At 42.1% G+C, this 19,136-nt stretch overlaps 1 protein-coding gene across 3 annotated transcripts in view; it reads right to left on the bottom strand.

Moving 5' to 3' along the window:
• FAM184B (family with sequence similarity 184 member B) overlaps positions 1–19,136 on the bottom strand; it is a gene marked incomplete at its 5' end in the record, with an annotated part of 114,202 nt that overhangs the window by 32,364 nt on the left and 62,702 nt on the right. For 2 of the 3 annotated variants that reach the window (XM_082838231.1, XM_082838230.1), the window contains one exon: positions 3,891–3,997. The exons of the other annotated variant lie outside the window; for it this stretch is intronic. In XM_082838231.1, the coding sequence (XP_082694357.1) occupies positions 3,891–3,997 (107 nt within the window). The remainder of the gene's footprint in view (positions 1–3,890; positions 3,998–19,136) is intronic. 3 annotated transcript variants of the gene reach the window in all.

Raw genomic sequence — 19,136 nt, forward strand, 5'->3', positions numbered from 1 at the left:
CCAAAAGTTTCCTGACAAGCATCCTTCAAGGGGTTAACTACTGAATACGCAGCCTCACCCCTTAAAGGAGCCAATGCGTTTGTTCTGTCCTGCAGCCTCTAACCTTGGATCTTTCTATTCCTTTCTCATCACTGCTTAGTCCTTACACTCCCACTAAAACCACTGTGGAAGAAGCTTACAGACCCCACACCTCCTCATTTTGTTCTATAGTTGAGGAACCCCTTTATCAATATAGCTATGTGGGAGAAAAAGACAAGTCTGTTGTGACCACCACTGCTGTTGCTCTGCCCAGCATCTTCTCCTTGAGGAAGCCTTTCCTCTTTCCATGGTGGTCCTGTTTAGTCCACAGGGTTTGGGTGCAGCTAACTCTGCCCTCATCATTAGCTGGCCCCAGGGAAGGGCATGTGACACATACCTGGCCAATCAGAGCCAGGCAGCTCCTTGGCCAGAAAGACTGGCTCAGAGATGTACATGTGCCCCAAGCTGGGCCCCTTAGAAAACTCTTTCAAATTCCTGCCAGTATTTTCACAGTAAAGATTATTTCTTTCCCTTTGGAATTGTGAGTTTTAAACAGGACAAGATTTGTGGATGCCAGTGGTAAGTGACAGTACCAGGATTTAGTCTGGAGGCCTGACTCCAGAGTCTGTGCTCTTTAACTTCTATGGTTCTACACCTCATAGATCCTGAGACAGAATCTGGAGGGACCTGTGGAAGTATTATTAGCTGAAGAGTTCACTGGACTACAGGGTACCCGACACTGCCATTGATATGATTTAGGAGTGTAGGCTCTGCTTCCTCAATGCTATAAGTGTTTCTGTCCCCTCAAAATTCATATTTTGAAGCCTATTGCCCAATATAATGGTATTAAGAAATGAGGCCTTTGGATTCTTTACAGACCTAGAACAAAAAAATCTTAAAATTTGTATGGATACACAAAAGATCCCGAATAGCCAAAGCAGTCTTGAGGGAAAAGAACGGAGCTGGAGGAATCAGATTCCCTGACTTCAGACTATACTACAAAGCTACAGTAATCAAGACAATACGGTACCGGCACAAAAACAGAAATATAGATCAATGGAACAGGATAGAAAGCCCAGAGATAAACCCATGCACGTATGGTCAACTAATCTATGACAAAGGAATAATGGAAATAAAAACAAAAATAAACAAATGGGACCTAATGAAACTTAAAAGCTTTTGCAAAACAAAGGAAACTACAAACAAGACGAAAAGACAATCCTCAGAATGGGAGAAAATATTTGCAAATGAATCAACGGACAAAGGATTAATCTCCAAAATATATAAACAGCTCATGCAGCTCAATATTAAAAAAACAAACAACAAACAACTCAATCCAAAAATGGGCAGAAGACCTAAATAGACATTTCTCCAAAGAAGACATACAGATGGCCAAGAAGCACATGAAAAGCTGCTCAACATCACTAATTATTAGAGAAATGCAAATCAAAACTACCATGAGGTATCACCTCACACCAGTCAGAATGGGCATCATCAGAAAATCTACAAACAATAAATGCTGGAGAGGGTGCAGAGAAAAGGGAACCCTCTTGCACTGTTGGTGGGAATGTAAATTGATACAGCCACTATGGAGAACAGTATGGAGGTTCCTTAAAAAACTAAAAACAGAACTACCATATGACCCAGCAATCCCACTACTGGGCACACACCCAGAAAAAACCATAATTCAAAAAGACACATGCACCCCAATGTTCATTGCAGCACTATTTACAATAGCCAGGACATGGAAGCAACCTAAGTGTCCAGACAGATGAGTGGATAAAGAAGATGTGGTACATATATACAATGGAATATTACTCAGCCACAAAAAGGAACGATATTGAGTCATTTGTAGAGACGTGGATGTATCTAGAGACTGTCATACAGAATGAAGTCAGAAAGAGAAAAACAAATATAGTATATTAATGCATATATGTGGAACCTAGAAAAATGGTACAATTTTTGCAGGGCAGAAACTGAGATACATATGTACAGAACAAACATATGGACACCAAAGCAGGAAAGTGGCAGTGGGGGGTGGTGGTGGGATGAATTGGGAGATTGGGATTGACATGTATACACTAATATGTATAAAATGGATAACTAATAAGAACCTGCTGTATAAAAAAAAAATAAAATTCAATAAATAAATAAATAAATGTGAATACCCATTTAAAAAAAAGAGAAAAAGAAAAAAAAAGAAATGAGGGCTTTGGAAAGTGATTAGGTCATGAGGGTGAAACCTCCATGAATGGGATTAGTGCCTTTATAAAACAGACCCTAGAAAACTCCCTTGCCCTTCCACCTTGTGAAGACACAGTGAAAAGATGCCTTCTATAAGCTAGAAAGTGAGCCCTCACCAGACACAGAACCTGCCATCACCTTGACCTTCGGCTTTCCAGCCTCCAGAACCATAGAAATAAATTTCTGTTGCTCATAAGCCACTGCTAAGCAGTCCGAATGGACTATGGCAACCAACTACTTGAAGAGCTGCCAGGTGGTAGCATGGCTTCCATGTCATCTGTCAGGACCCCACATAGCCATTGATTAGTGTGGGGCAGTGGATTATAACTGTGGTGGCCTCAGAATCACCTGGGAAGCTTTCTCAAAAGACATAGGGCTGGGATGTACCCAGACCCACTGTATCAGAATCTTGTGAGGTGGTGTGACAGATCATTATTGTTCAGCAAATATTCACTCCCCTTCCTCTGCCTTGTGTGATGCTATGGATTGAATTGTGTCTCCCCAAATTTACATGTTGAAGCTCCAATCACCATTGGTGGTATCTGGAAATAAGGCCATGGGAGGTAACTAGGTCAGGCCAGTGGAGCCCTCATGGTGAGATTAGCGTCCTTATAAGAAGAGACACAAGAGAGACCTCCTCCCACACTGTCTGCCACCTTTCTCTTCACCATGTGAGGACACAAGAAGATGGCCATGTGCAAACCAGGAAGAGAGTTCTCACCAGGAACTGAATGGACCAGCACCTTGACCTTGGACTCCCCAGCCTCCAGAACTGTGAGAAATAAACTTCTTCTATTGTATGGTATTTTGTTATAGCAGCCCAAGCTAACTAAGACATGTGGCAAGCATATTCTCCTCTGCCTAGGGATATTAGTTTTGGTCATGTGACTTTCTTTGGCCGATGGAATGTGGGTAAAAATGAGAGAATGCAGTTCTGAGTGTAGGCTTTAAGAGGCACTGCATGTTTCCATCAGCTTTTTTGAGTTTCCTCCCTTTACCATGACAACAACATGCCCTGGAGGGGCTAATCCATCAGTCTCAGTCCCAGCATGGGAAGGCATCTGAGCAGACTTAAACTCTACCCATGGTTTGGGGCAGAGCAATAATAGCTGACTCTCAGTCAGGAGCCAAGCTCATAAAAATAGCAGAGCTTGGCAGAGCCAAGAATAAAGATAGCTGACCTATGAGCTAAAACCACCGATATTTGGGGAATGTTGGTTACAACAGCAAAAGCTGACTAATATAGGTGATAAAGGTGGGAGATTTCCACTCAGTGACTAAGCTCCCTCATCTCCCTTACTTAGTTAAGAACACTTGGAAGAATAGGGAGCAGAGGTTTGGGGCCAGTCCAGGTCTGTCTGAATTTGGGGCAATTTATTAACCCTTTTGAGTTTCAGGTTCTTAATATACAAAAGGGTCCCTCTGGGTTGTTGTGACAATTAAATACGATAATTCAGGTAAAGTCCGTAGCTGTGCTGGAGGCATACAAGACATGTCTGTTCCCTCCCTAAGCGTCATGCAGGGGGCGGTGATAAACACGTGAGGACAGAATGAATGAATGAATGAATCCTTCCAAGTCTGAGTCCTCATTAACTGGAGCCCTCAGAAGCCTGCCTGTCCTCCTGTACCTTTCCTCTTCATCGCTGTTGGTTCCTTCTTCAGCTGCTAACTTATCTTGAAACTCTTCTCCTCTGCGCAGAGTCTGAGAGGGTTCATTCGGCCTCAAGCATGGATCCTAAGGCAAAAACAGTTGCAAGATGAGACGACGTACAGTTCTCTGAGTCAATTTGTGGTTTATCAAACCAGAGGGTGGAGGAGAAAGAGCCCCCTGCAATCCAGTGGCAGTGCCCAGCTCGCAGGCCTGTGATGATTCAGTGCTGAGCCCCCTGCCTCGCTTAGGAGCAGTGTCAGCCCTTATCCCTGTGTCCTGTTTCCAGTCTACCAAGCATATCAAGCAGCTGACGAAATTAAACCGCGGAGCGAGGAAGCAGCTTGTTCACGGTTCCCACCAGTGAGGAGTGGAAACGAAATGCCATTGGCGAATCTGACCCTGCTGTGGGGATCTGAGAACAGTGCCAGCAACAGCCACTGGTCTGTAAGTGGGAGCAACTGGTATTATTATTATACGCATTTTACAGGTGGCAGTCTGCTACATCCTATCACACAGGATCAGAAAACATGGAACTTGACCAGAAGCTTCGAGAAATGGGGTATGGTGGGAGGACAATGTGGAAACCATGAGGTAATCATGAGGCTTCGGAATTTTCTATGAGGTTGAATTTGTCTGTTATCATTTCCCCTTTCTGCAGAGATAGAAAGGTGAAGACTTTCTTATTTTGATTCTTCTACTTGTTACAGTAACCACTGTCCATGGAAAACAGGGTAAGACAGGCTAGGACAGATTTCTTTGTTGAGAAATCTCATTAAATAATAATAAATTGCAACCTGGGCTTCCTGCTAACTATGTGCCTGGCCTTGAGCCAGTCTTGTCTGTTTTTTCTGGACCTGAGCTTCATCAGCTGTAAAACAAAGGGGTTGGTGACATCTGTGGTTTTCAAACTGTGCTCCACCCCTGGGAGATGCCCTCGGGGGTGAGAGGGACAAGGCTGAGGCTGGAAGATGGGGCCTTGGGCTCCCCTCCCCACTTGACACAGAATGAAACTGCTTTGGTTGCCTTCCGTGTACTCTAATGTCTATGAAAGGCCACCAGTGTCAAGGCCAATGATGACCTCCACGTTGCCAAATCCAATGGTCACTCCTCGGGCCTCAGCTAACGGGACCTCTCTGCAGAATTGGAAATATCTGATCACTCCCTCCTCCATGCAGCCCCCTCTCCTGGGTTTCCGCCTCTCTTGCAGCTGCTCCTTTTCGGTCTCCTCTGCTAAAACCTCCTCCTCCCCTGCCCTAGACCTCAGTCCTTGGACTTCTCTTTTCTCTCTCACTCCCTAGTGTCTCATCTAATTCCATGGATACTGATGACAAACAAATTTATCTCTATTTCCAAGTTTCCCCCTAAAGTCTGGACTTGTATATCCAACTGCCCTCCAGATATCTCTTGGATGCTTAATAAGCTTCTCAAAACTGTCACATGTCCAGAACTGAACACTTGGTCTCACTTCCTCCAAACGACAAGCACGTACCTGCTACAGGGCCTTTGCACTGGTTGTTTCCACTGCCTGCAATGCTCTACCCTGTGATATTTATGTGCTTCCTCACTTCAGTCACCACCACCAAGAATCTTTCCCTTGTTTAAAGCTTGGGCTCTGGCAGCAGACTGCCTGTGTTTAAATCCCAGTTCTTCTTATTGATGATGTAACTTTGGGAAAATTACTTAGGTTGTCGTGAGGATTAAATGCATGTAAATGTAAACGAATGTAACATCCTTGGAACAGTATTAGCTACACAGTAAGTACTCAAAATAACATTCCCCAGGGTTATTCTCTGACTACCCTTCTCTAAAATAACACCCCCTCTCACTTTCTTTTTCCCACCTTGCTGTACGACCTCACTGTTTGTTTTCCGGTGACGTTAATTGTCTACTTTTTTATTCTGGTTCCCTCACTGGAAGGTAAGCCCCATGAGGGCAGGGACTCTGCTCTGTTTCACCATGTTTTCCTGGTTCCGAGGACAGTGTGTGGCACGTGGTTACGCTCGGTAAACATGACATAAATAAACCCAAATAACTCATGGGCCACTCTAGGACAGCAGGAGGACCATTTTCTCCCACACTCACCCCACGTTCCCATCACGTCCCCTGGGGGCAACAGCTGGGACTAACTGCACTTCTCGTCAGAAATCTGCAGGGCACGCGGCTGGAAGGTGTGGGTGTAGGGATGGCTGTGGCCCAAACTTTGGGTGTCTTCCAGCTCTGCTCAGGAGCCCTTAGTGCCTTCATAATTCTTAAGTTCTGAGAACTTTGTGGTGTCTCTAAGTAGGACAAAATCTTGATCCCATGTTGGACCCCTCCGAAGAATCAGGGTGGCGGGGCATTTGGGAAGTGACTGTCCACCCCTGCTCGGAGGACCTGTCCAGAGTGCCCAGCAGCACAGCTTGTTAGAGGCTAAGGGGCCATTCTGCCTCCACAGCCATTCTACCTAAGCCCTTGTCTTCCCTTTGCGGGTGATGTGTTCTGAGCCAACGTAGTTAAGTCAGAGCTACATTTCCCAGGAATCCCTTCCCTGCATACTCTGGGCCAGCTGACTTTGTGCAAGGTCTGGAAGATGAGCACAAAGCATCACGCTTTATCTTTCTAAGCCTCTGGATGCCTGATGCAGGGCGCCAGGGGTGGCTGGAGCTCACGCTCACCGTCACCAATCTGCTGGCTCAGCTTGGTGGACCGGGCAGTTTGGGAGCTCTCAGCTCTTCTGCCTCCTGCTGGACCATCCCTAGGCTTCTCCGTGTCCTGGGCCAAGGGCATGTTTGGCTCTACGATGAAGGATGCCAGACTCTCCCACAGGTCACACGTATCACCAAAGCTGGAGCTTCGTCAGCCTCAGAAACTGACGCTGTTCCACCTCAGTTTCAGGGTTGCATTCGCCCTTGGTCTTCCCCATTCTACATCTGTCCTTCTTTCCTTCTGGCTGCCTGCCCTGCTTTAGGCCCACTTTAAGCCCCACACCAGATTCCAGAGCAACAGTTGAAGATAAAGTATTTAGCTGGCTCCCACAATTGTGTCAGGTTATTTCCCAAAAGGAATTCCATATTCTACATCATTTCTAGTAATTTGTTCCTCTGGTCAAACCCTAACTGATGCACACTCTTTAATCTCCAGACCCCATTTATCCTTCAAAGCTCTACTCAACTGTCACTTCCTCCATGAAGCCTTCACAATCTCTTTTGTTGCAATTACCCTCTTTCTTCTCAAAGTTCCCATAACAATTATTTTGGTACCATAATTTGTTCACAATATTTAGTGGTCATTTACTACGTTCCAGGCACTGTTCCAGGACACAGCAATAAATGAAACAGACAAAAGTTTTTCTGCTTTGTATTAGTTATAGAAGTGTTCTCTCTCTCCCATCCTGGAAGATAAATGAGGGTAAAAGTAATCCCAGATATAGTTTTCAAATTGTTATAAGTCCTACAGCCAGTAACTAAGAACGTTCAGCATGGCCATTTTCCATTGCCTGAATCCTCTGTCTTCAGTGTTTGTAACTGGACACTGAAGTCTAACTGGTTGACATGCTCTAGGTGCAGGACCCAGTGAGTTTGGTTCATTGTTGTGCACTTTCAAAAATGATGTCACTGACCAGCTTACAACCTCCACGTGGACCTGAGGCTAAAAGGACCACCTTTGCCTTGTACTTTCAGGTATTTTGGGCATTGAATTATCTTGGAGCTCTCCAATTCTTATAAAGCCCAGAAGCAAAGATCATAATCTAAGCAAAAGAGCTTTGTGAGACAACTGTTATAAACACATGTTCTGTATAATGTGGGGAAAATTGCACAGTAAATATGGAACAAAAAAAAATCAGAATAGCATAATACTACACTATAAATACATATATGATGACCAAAGTTAATTAGGTCCAGGTTTCAAAAGGAAAATGGAAGGTTACAAGGAAATTTTAGTAAAAAGAAAGCACAAAATATGTGGCCAAAACAATCTAAATGGTACCAGCAATCACAATAAATAGGAATTGGCTTGGGCTTCCCTGGTGGCGCAGTGGTTGAGGGTCCGCCTGCCAATGCAGGGGATGCGGGTTCGTGCCCCGGTCCGGGAAGACCCCACATGCCGTGGAGCAGCTGGGCCCGTGAGCCATGGCCGCTGAACCTGCGCGTCCGGAGCCTGTGCTCCACAACGGGAAAGGCCACAACAGGGAGAGGCCCACGTACAGCAAAGAAAAAAAAAAAAAAAAAAAGAATTGGCTCAATTCAACATGAACATCTCTACCCTGGTAAAAGGAATCATTCACTAAAAAGCTCTAATAATGAAATTGTAGACACCTAACAACAGAGACTGAAAACATAAGGCAAAATGTACAGAAATGTAGGGAGAAATAAGCAAATTTATAGCGGGAGATTTTAATGCATGCCTCTCAGAGACTCATACATCAGGTGCACAAAACAAGCGAGGATAGGCAAGATTTGAACAAGATTAATAAGCTAAGCCTAATAGCTAAAAAGAATAGTAATCACTGCTGATGTTTATATGATGCTTAGTGTGCACCAGGCCCTCAACTCTCTGAGGTGTGAATCATTCCATTTTAAAGGTGATGAAACTGAAGCAGGAGAGGACATGTACCTTGCCCTAGGTCATACAGTGAATATAGCACAGAACTAGAATTCAAATATATAAACTTTAACAACCAAACTGAGACTACTTCTTTGCTCTCACATAGGAAACATTAAAAAAAACTGACCCCACAGCAGGCTACAAAGCAAATCTCAACATAGTTCAGAGTGTTGACATTCTACAGACCATATTATCTAATGACAATGCAATAAAATTAGAAAACAATAAGAAAGTAGGTTTAAAAATGAGACAAACTTCAAAACTCTGGGATACAGCTAAAGATATATACTTAGAGGGAAATTGATAGCCTTAAATGTATTTATTAGAGAACATTTAAGAAGTTAGAAAAAGGATAACATAATAAACCCAAAGTAAGTAGAAGGAAAGAGGCATGAAAGACAAAATTAATGACATAGAAAAAGATAGATCTGACCAACATACCTGAAAGCTGGCTTTTTGAAAAGACACATCAAACATGTAGTAAGACTGATCAAGGAAAGAGGGAGAAGGAACTTAAAGCAACATGAATAATTGGCAAATATCTCACAACAGTTATTATGGAGATGAAAAAGAAGTTCAAATGTACTCTGAGCCACTGTGAAGAACATGAAAGAGAAAGTGCAGGATATAATTTCTGGGCTACCTTGTCAACCACTGATATATTTAAAGGCATCCTGGGCAGGAGTCCAGAAACAGGAGAGGATGGAAAATGCTTAAAAAGGCTGATGATGCACTCGGATGGCTACACCAGCCCCCCACTACATAGCATTCATCCATTTCCATACATTAACTCATGGATGCCTGCAACTCAGTGAGGTGGGCAGGAAAGACACCCCCATCCTTGTGTTATAGAGCAGGATCTAAAATCAGAGAAGTCTAGCGACTTGTCTCAGGTCACACAGCCACTGGAGAACAGCACAGGACTAGACTCCTGGGTCGTCCCACTACCATTCGTGTCATTCCATGTGACTGCACTGGCACTCGGCCGTGCTGTTAGCATGATCGCCAGCTGCCAGTGTCAGGGCCTAACTGGGTGAGTTCAGACTGGGTGGTACAAAAGTGCTGCTGAGAAGTATCTAAAAAGAGACACTCAAAATCAACCTGAGAGATGAAGGCTGTTTCCCAAATCAACAGGGAGGTAAACTCGGTAATCTTTTCTGTTTCTGTTCAGTTGTTTCCAGCCCCCATGACACCAGAGACAAGAGCATCCTTCCTCCCAAAAGGGAGATGAATCCTCCCCCTCCCCGCAAGTAACTGAAGGACCCCAGTGTTCTTCTAAATCATCCTCTGGCCAAGGTTAATTTTTGAAGGTGTTCCTAATCTAACTCAGAATGGCACCCTCAGTCCCATTCATTCAGTTGTCATGTCATGGATCAGTTAATGTACAAGGAAGTGTAAACATCTGCCTCATTCAGGTATGTTAAGTGCTGGAAGGATAAAGATTAATGAGATACAGTTCTTGATTTCAACAAACTAATGGTTCAGCAGAGGGGACCAACAGACCATATAAATGGCAAAAACATTCCCTTCCTTCACCCACCCTCCTTCTGTACTTGGTGTTTTGGGTCAAAGTGCATCATTCAAAAGGAGCTGGGATGCCATCTGAATATTCCTCAAACGGACTTGACCACGGAAATGAACAGTTGGCTGAAAGAGCACTTTCAAGCCCGTCAATACTCATTTCTCTGAATTCCAAATGGAGCGGACTCTCCAACCTCCCTTTTCTGTTTGTCTGCTTGCGATCCCAGTGAGTTCCTCCCAGGACCAACCCTGAGCCACTCTCGGTGGATTCTGAGTTAATTGCCCCTAATTCACACTCTTGGGTTCCCCATCAGGCATTTCTCAGGTTCTGCCCAGGGCTCTCTCCATTGTTAAAGTGTGCACAGAAAAATAAATAACTCTGCTTCTCCTCCAACCATCCACTGCAAAAGCCTCCTCCCAACTCCCCCCAAGCAAATGGCTGGTTATTTTAAACCCACGTTCACATTAGGTCTTCATCTTTCATCTTCTAGGCAATGAACCTCACCTAGATTGTTTCTATTTTAAAGGAATACCTATGCCCAGGAAATCTCCTGGAAGGAAATATTGAAAGTCATTCTCAAGTTCATTTGACAATCTTTCAAAGGTAGCATTACGTACATCTTAAAATAGAACACCTAATGCAATGGGGTTTTGCTGAAATGATTACAGGGGACTGTAATAGATACTACAAAGTCACCTTACATTTATAGACTCTATAACAGTTTTGAAAAGTGCCTTCATGTGCTTTCTTCTGTTCATTACAAGTCTCTGGAGGGGTGGAGGGCAGGGACTATCACTGCCACGTTACTAATGAGAAGCGGTATGGAATCGTGGTTTGGGCCCTGGTGCTGCTCTTTGGGCCTCAGTCTCCCTATCTGTAAAGCAAGGATAATAATAACACTTGCCTTGGGACTTCCCTGGTGGACCAGTGGCTAAGACTCTGCACTCCCAGTGCAGGGGTCCCGGGTTTGATCCCTGATCAGGGAACTAGATCCCACATGCCGCAACTAAGAGTTCGCATGCCGCAACGAAGATCCCGCGTGCAAAGATCCCACATGCCACAACTGAGACCCGGCACGGGCCAAATTAAAAAATAATAATAATAAATAAATAAATAACACTTGCCTCATAGGGTTGTTGTGGGACTGTGTACTGCACTACATTATTGGTACTTGATCTATGTTTGCCACTAGGAGTAGTAAGGAAACTGATCTCAGAGAGATAATTACATAATATTTACTTCCTGCATTTGAAATGGAGCTCTCCAAGGACCAGGATTGGGCCTCACTCACCCTGGCATCCAGCCCTGTGCCTTGCACAGTGATAGCACTCATAAATACTTGTTGAGGCGAAATGACTTGATTAATAATGACCACAAATGACTCTCCTTTTTCTTCTGGAGACGGTGCAGGCAGGAATCTATGAAAAATTTGCCCCTTCTCTGCCCCCGGTTCACTGTGACCCAGGCACCAGAAACTTCCAGGAAAAAAGTTTCCTTTAGAATTACCAAGACTGACATGGCTTTCTGAAAACCAATGAAGAACATTGTGAACCTAAGAGAATCAAGGAGACTAGACATCAGAGACCAGGACAAACGGCTCAGTGGAGTCTCAGCTGTCTATGACGGGGACAGAGCCATACCCAGGGTTGGCAACCCTCCCTCTTCATATTCTGGGGGTGGAGTGAAAAGTCTGCTCTCAGTTGGCCTTATTATTTATATCTCTCTTGACTCACTGAAATGCTTTGGCAGAACAGCAAAGAACAACCTTTGTCGCGTCCCACGTGGGTGCAGGGTTCACCACACTGCAGTGTGCTGCTCACACACCTTCTGCATGAGCCTGGACTTTGCACCTCCAGGGCCTCAGCAAAGGTTTGACTCACTTGGCTGATATAGAGTTGGCTTGCCAAAAATATCTGAATTAAATTACAAATGTTCTCTGATTGATCAAGTTCAGAAAGTTGTGTAACCTGCTGTGTTGGCAAGGTTGTGGGGAAACAGGCACTTGCACGTGCTGCCGTGGGGGTACACTGACAACCTTGATGGAAGGCAATGCAGCAAATCTATCAAAGTTAAAGCCACTCATACCGCTGGACCCAGCAAATGCTACGATGGTAAGAGTTAGCACCTACGGAGCATTTACACGTGCTGGGTGCTGTTTTCATCACTGCTTATATATTAATTCCTTTAGTCCTCACAAAAACCCTGGGAGGTAGGTACTATCATCAGACCCATTTTACAGGCGAAGAAGCTCAAGCAAAGAGACTTTAAATCAATTGTCCAAGATTCTTTAGCCAGTAAGAAACCAGGCATCAGGTTCAGGGGACAGCTCGCTTAACCACTATGCTACACTGTATCCCTCTACAGTGTTATCCATTTAAGTATTATCTATAGTGAAAAATTAGAAACAAACCAAAAAATTCATCATAAGGGAAAAGGTACATGCATTACAGTTTTTCTGTTCAAGGGAACACTAGACAGTTGCTCTTTTTTTAAAAAAATGAAGTTGATATGGAAGTGTACTGCTGTGTTACAATCACCAAGCTATAAAAATTTAAGTTTAGAAAAAAGCAGAGTGAAGGAGAGAATTCTATCATTTTCAGAAGAAAATAATATATTCATAATGATGCCTGCATATGCACCATATGAAAGGAGATACAAGAAGGGGTAAAACAAGATAAAACAGGGAACTGGGGGAGGGGGCACGCTTTTCACTGTATACCTTTATGCACCTTATGAATTCTGTGCTTTGTAGGTAGGTTATCTTTTTGAAAAGAAAACCCAGTTTAAAAGAACAGACTAGGAGATTGGTTCAAGATGGTGGAGCAGAAGGACGTGTGCTCTCTCCCTCTTGCAAGAGCACCGGAATCACAACTAACTGCTGAACAATCATCAACAGTAAGATACTGGAACTCACCAAAAAAGATACTCCACATCCAAAGACAAAGGAGAAGCTGCAATGAGACAGTAGGAAGGGCGGCATCACAATAAAATCAAATCCCGTAACCGCTGGGTGGGTGACTCACAAACTGGAGAACAATTATACCACAGAAGTCCGCCCACTGGAGTGAAGGTTCTGAGCCCCATGTCAGGCTCCCCAACCTGGGGGTCTGGCAATGGGAGGAGGAATTCCCAGAGAATCAGACTTTGAAGGCTAATAGGATTTGATTTCAGGACTTGGACAGGACTGGGGGAAAGAGAGACTCCACTCTTGGAGGGTACACACAAAGTAGTGTGCACATCAGGACCCAGGGGGAAGGAGCAGTGACCCCATAGGAGACTGAACCAGACCTACCTGCTAGTGTTGGAGAGTCTCCTGCAGAGGCGGGAGGTGGCTGTGGCTCACCGCACGGACAAGGACACTGGCAGCAGAAGTTCTGGGAAATACTGATTGGCGTGAGCCCTCCCAGAGTCCACCATTAGCCCCACCAAAGAGCCCGGGTAGGCTCCAGTGCTGGGTCCCCTCAGGCCAAACAACCAACAGGGAGGGAACTCAGCTCCACTTGTCAACAGACAAGCAGATTAAAGTTTTACTGAGCTCTACCCACCAGAGCAACACCCAGTTCTACCCACCACCAGTCCCTCCCAGCAGGAAACTTGCACAAGCCTCTTAGATAACCTCATCCACCAGAGGGCAGACAGCAGAAGCAAGAAGAACTACAGTCCAGCAGCCTGTGGAATGAAAACCATGTTCACAGAAAGATAGACAAAATGAAAAGGCAGAGGACTATGTACCAGATGAATGAACAAGATAAAACCCCAGAAAAACAATTAAATGAAGTGGAGATAGGCAATCTTCCAGAAAAAGAATTCAGAATAATGATAGTGAAGATGGTCCAGGACCTTGGAAAAAGAATGGAGGCAAAGATCGAGAAGATACAAGAAATGTTTAACAAACACCTAGAAGAATTAAAGAACAAACACCTAGAAGAATTAAATAAACAGAGATGAACAATACAATAAATGCAATGAAAAATACACTAGAAGGAATCAATAGCAGAATAACTGAGGCAGAAGAACGGATAAGTGATCTGGAAGACAGAATGGTGGAATTCACTGCCACAGAACAGAATAAAGAAAAAAGGATGAAAAGAAATGAAGACAGCCTAAGAGACCTCTGGGAGAAGATTAAACGCACCAACATTCACATTATAGGGGTCCCAGAAGGAGAAGAGAGAGAGAAGGGACCTGAGAAAATATTTGAAGAGATTATAGTCAAAAACTTCCCTAACGTGGGAAAGGAAATAGCCACCTAAGTCCAGGAAGCACAGAGAGTCCCAGGCAGGATAAACCCAAGGAGAGACACATAATAATCTAACTGACAAGAATTAAAGACAAAGAAAGATTATCAAAAGCAACAATGGAAAGATGACAAATAACATACAAGGGAACTCCCATAAGGTTAACAGCTGATTTCTTAGCAAAAACTCTACAAGCCAGAAGGGAGTGGCACAATATATTTAAAGTGATGAAAGGGAAGAAACTACAACCAAGATTACTCTACCTGGCAAGGATCTCATTCAGATTTGATGGAGAAATCAAAAGCTTTAGAGACAAGCAAAAGTTAAGAGAATTCAGCACCACCAAACCAGCTCTACAACAAATGCTAAAGGACCTTCTCTAGGCGGGAAACACAAGAGAAGCAAAGGACCTACAAAAACAAACTGAAAACAATTAAGAAAATGGTAATAGGAACATACATATCGATAATTACCTTAAATGTGAATGGATTAAATGCTCCAACCAAAAGACACAGGCTTGCTGAATGGATATAAAAACAAGACCCAAATATATGCTATCTACAAGAGACCCACTTCAGACCTAGGGACACATACAGACTGAAAGTGAGAGGATGGAAAAAGATATTCCATGCAAATGGAAATCTAAAGAAAGCTGGAGTAGCAATACTCATATCAGATAAAATGACTTTAAAATAAAGAATGTTACAAAAGACAAGCAAGGACACCACATAATGACCAAGGGATCAATCCAAGAAGAAGATGTAACAATTCTAAATATATATACACCCAACATAGGAGCATCTCAATACATAAGGCAAATGCCAACAGCTATAAAAGAGGAAATAGACAGTAACACAATAATATTGGGGGACTTTAACACCTCACTTACACCAATGGACAGATCATCCAGACAGAAAATTAATAAGAAAACACAAACTTTAAATGACACAATAGATCAGATATATTTAACTGATATATATGGGACATTCCATCCAAAACCAGCAGATTACACTTTCTTCTCAAGTGCACACAGAACATTCTCCACAATAGATCACATCTTGGATCAACAAATCAAGCCTTGGTAAATTTAAGAAAACTGAAATCATATCAAGCATCTTTTCCGAGCACAATGCTATGAGATTAGAAATCAATTACAGGGGGAAAAAAACATAAAAAAAACACACACACACGGAGGCTAAATAATACATTACTAAATAACCAAGAGATCACCAAAGAAATTAAAGAGGAAATCAGAAAATACCTAGAGACAAATGACAACAAAAACACGACGATCCAAAACCTATGGGATGCAGCAAAAGCAGTTTAAGAGGGAAATTTATAGCAATACAATCCTACCTCAAGAAACAAGAAAAATCTCAAATAAACAATCTAAACTTACACCTAAAGGAACTAGAGAAAGAAGAAAAAACAAAACCCAAAGTTAGCAGAAGGAAAGAAATCATAAAGATCAGAGCAGAAATAAATGAAATAGAAACAAAGAAAATAATAGCAAAGATCAATAAAACTAAAAGCTGGTTCTTTGAGAAGATAAACAAAATTGATAAACCTTTAGCCAGACTCATCAAGAAAAAGAGGGAGAGGACTCAAATCAATAAAATTAGAAATGAAAAAGGAGAAGTTACAATGGACAGCACAGAAATACAAAGCATCATAAGAGACTACTACAAGCAACTCTATGCCAATAAAATGGACAACCTGGAAGAAATAGACAAATTCTTGGAAAGGTATAACCTTCCAAGATTGAACCAGGAAGAAACAGAAAATATGAACAGACCAATCACAAGTAATGAAATTGAAACTGTGATTAAAAATCTTCCAACAAACAAAAGTCCAGGACCAGATGGCTTCACAGGTGAATTCTCTCAGACATTTAGAGAAGAGCTAACAGCCATCCTTTTCAAACTCTTCCAAAAAACTGCAAAGGAAGGAACACTTCCAAACTCATTCTATAAGGCCACCATCACCCTGATACCAAAACCGGAAAAAGATACTACAAAAAAAGAAAATTACAGACCAATATTACTGATTAATATAGATGCAAAAATCCTCAACAAAATACTAGCACACAGAATCCAACAACATATTAAAAGGATCATACACCATGATCAAGTGGAATTTATCCCAGGGATGCAAGGATTCTTCAATATATGCAAATCAATCAATGTGATACACCATATTAACAAATAGAAGAATAAAAACCATATGATCATCTCAATAGTTGCAGAAAAAGCCTTTGACCAAATTCAACACCCATTTATCATAAAAACTCTCCAGAAAGTGGACACAGAGGGAACCTACCTCAACATAATAAAGGCCATATACAGCAAACCCGTAGCAAACCTCATTCTCAATGGTGAAAAACTGAAAGCATTTCCTCTAAGATCAGGAACAAAACAAGGATGTCCACTCTCGCCACTATTATTCAACATAGTTTTGGAAGTCCTAGCCACAGCAATCACAGAAGAAAAAGAAATAAAAGGAATCCAAATTGGAAAAGAAGAAGTAAAACTGTCACTGTTTGCAGATGACATGATGTTATATAAAGATAATCCTAAAGATGCCACCAGAAAACTACGAGAGCTTATCAATGAATTTGGTAAAGTTTCAGGATACAAAATTAATGTACAGAAATCTCTTGCATTCCTATACACTAACAATGAAAGATCAGAAAGAGAAATTAAGGAAACAATCCCATTCACCACTGCAACAAAAAGAATAAAATACTTAGGAATAAACCTACCTAAGGAGGTAAAAAACCTGTACTCAGAAAAGTATAAGACACTGATGAAAGAAACCAAAGATGACACAAACAGATGGAGAGATATACCATGTTCTTGGACTGGAAGAATCAATATTGTGAAAATGAATACTACCCAAAGCAATCTAAAGATTCAATGCAATCACTATCAAATTACCAATGGCAGTTTTTACAGAAGCAGAACAAAAAATCTTAAAATTTGTATGGAGACACAAAAGACCCTGAATAGCCAATGCAATCTTGAGGGGAAAAAAACGGAGCTGGAGGAATCAGACTCCCTGACTTCAGAGTATACTACAAAGCTACAGTAAACCAGACAATATGGTACTGGCATGAAAACAGAAATACAGATCAATGAAACAAGATAGAAAGCCCAGAGATAAACCCACGCACCTATGGTCAACTAATCTATGACAAAGGAAGCAAGGATATTCAATGGAGAAAAGAAAGTCCCTTCAATAAATGGTGCTGGGAAAACTGGACAGATACATGTAAAAGAATGAAATTAGAACACTCCCTAACACCATACACAAAAATAAACTCAAAATAGATCAAAGACCTAAATGTAAGACCAGCCACTATAAAACTCTTACAGAAAAACATAGGAAGAACACTCTGTGACATAAATCACAGCAAGATCTTTTTTGACCCACCTCCCACAGTAAGGGAAATAAAAACAAAAATAAACAAATGGGACCTAATGAAACTTCAAAGCTTGCACAGCAAAGGAAACTATAAACAAGAGGAAAAGATAACCCTCAGAATGGGAGAAAATATTTGCAAACAAATCAACGGACAAAGGATTAATCTCCAAAATATATAAACAGCTCATGCAGCTCAATATTAAAGAAACACACAACCCAATCCAAAAATGGGCAGAAGACCTAAATAGACATTTCTCCAAAGAAGACATACAGATGGCCAAGAGGCACATGAAAAGCTGTTCATCATCACTAATTATTAGAGAAATGTAAATCAAAACTACCATGAGGTATCATCTCACACCAGTTAGAATGGGCATCCTCAGAAAATCTGCAAACAACAAATGCTGGAGAGGGTGTGGAGAAAAGGGAAACCTCTTGCACTGTTGGTGGGAATGTAAATTGATACAGACACTATGGAGAACAGTATGGAGGTTCCTTAAAAAACTAAAAATAGAGTTACCATATGACACAGCAATCCCACTACTGGGCATATACCCAGAGAAAACCATAATTCAAAAAGACACATGCACCCCAATGTTCATTGCAGCTCTATTTACGATAGCCAGGTCATGGAAGCAACCTAAATGCCCATCAACAGAGGAATGGATAAAGAAGTTGTTAGTACATATATACAGTGGAATATTAGCCATAAAAAGGAACGAAACTGGGTCATTTGTAGAGACGTGGATGGACCTAGAGACTGTCATACAGAGTGAAGTAAGTCAGAAAGAGAAAAACAAATATTGTATATTAACGCATATATGTGGAACCTAGAAAAATGGTATAGGTGAACCGGTTTGCAGGGCAGAAATAGAGACACAGATGTAGAGAACAAATGTATGGACACCAATGGGGGAAAGCGGTGGGGCGGGGGTGATGGTGGTGGGATGAATCAGGAGATTGGGATTGACAACATATATACACCAATATGTATAAAATAAAAAACTAATAAGAACCTGCTGTATAAAATAAATAAATTAATTAACTTAAACTATACTGTAAAGTACATAACAGTTGCCTAATAGAAAACACAGCACCAGATGTTTAGTTTTATTACTAAATGTCCACATTGTGTTAAAGCTATTTGTTTATATATTTTTCTCCCGTGTAGCATGTAGCTCAGAGGCTGGCACTTGTTATGTATTTCACAGATGACTGCAGAATGAAAGAATAACATGCATGTTGAGTTGAATCAAGTGGAATTGATACTCATCAAGGTTCCTCCTGCAACTCTATGTAGGAGGGGTCTGTACTTCTCTCTAGAACTAAGCTCATGGAGGGATCATGGTCTAGACCCAGGAGGGTCGGATGAGAGCCGAGTTTCATGGTGAAACAACCCAAGCTTCTCAACATGCATTTGAGGGGGAGTTATGATTACTGTTACGCTTCTTGCTGG

Source organism: Leucopleurus acutus (genome assembly GCF_964270905.1).
Source record: "Leucopleurus acutus genome assembly, chromosome: 4".
In the NCBI taxonomy this organism is placed as follows: domain Eukaryota; kingdom Metazoa; phylum Chordata; class Mammalia; order Artiodactyla; family Delphinidae; genus Leucopleurus; species Leucopleurus acutus.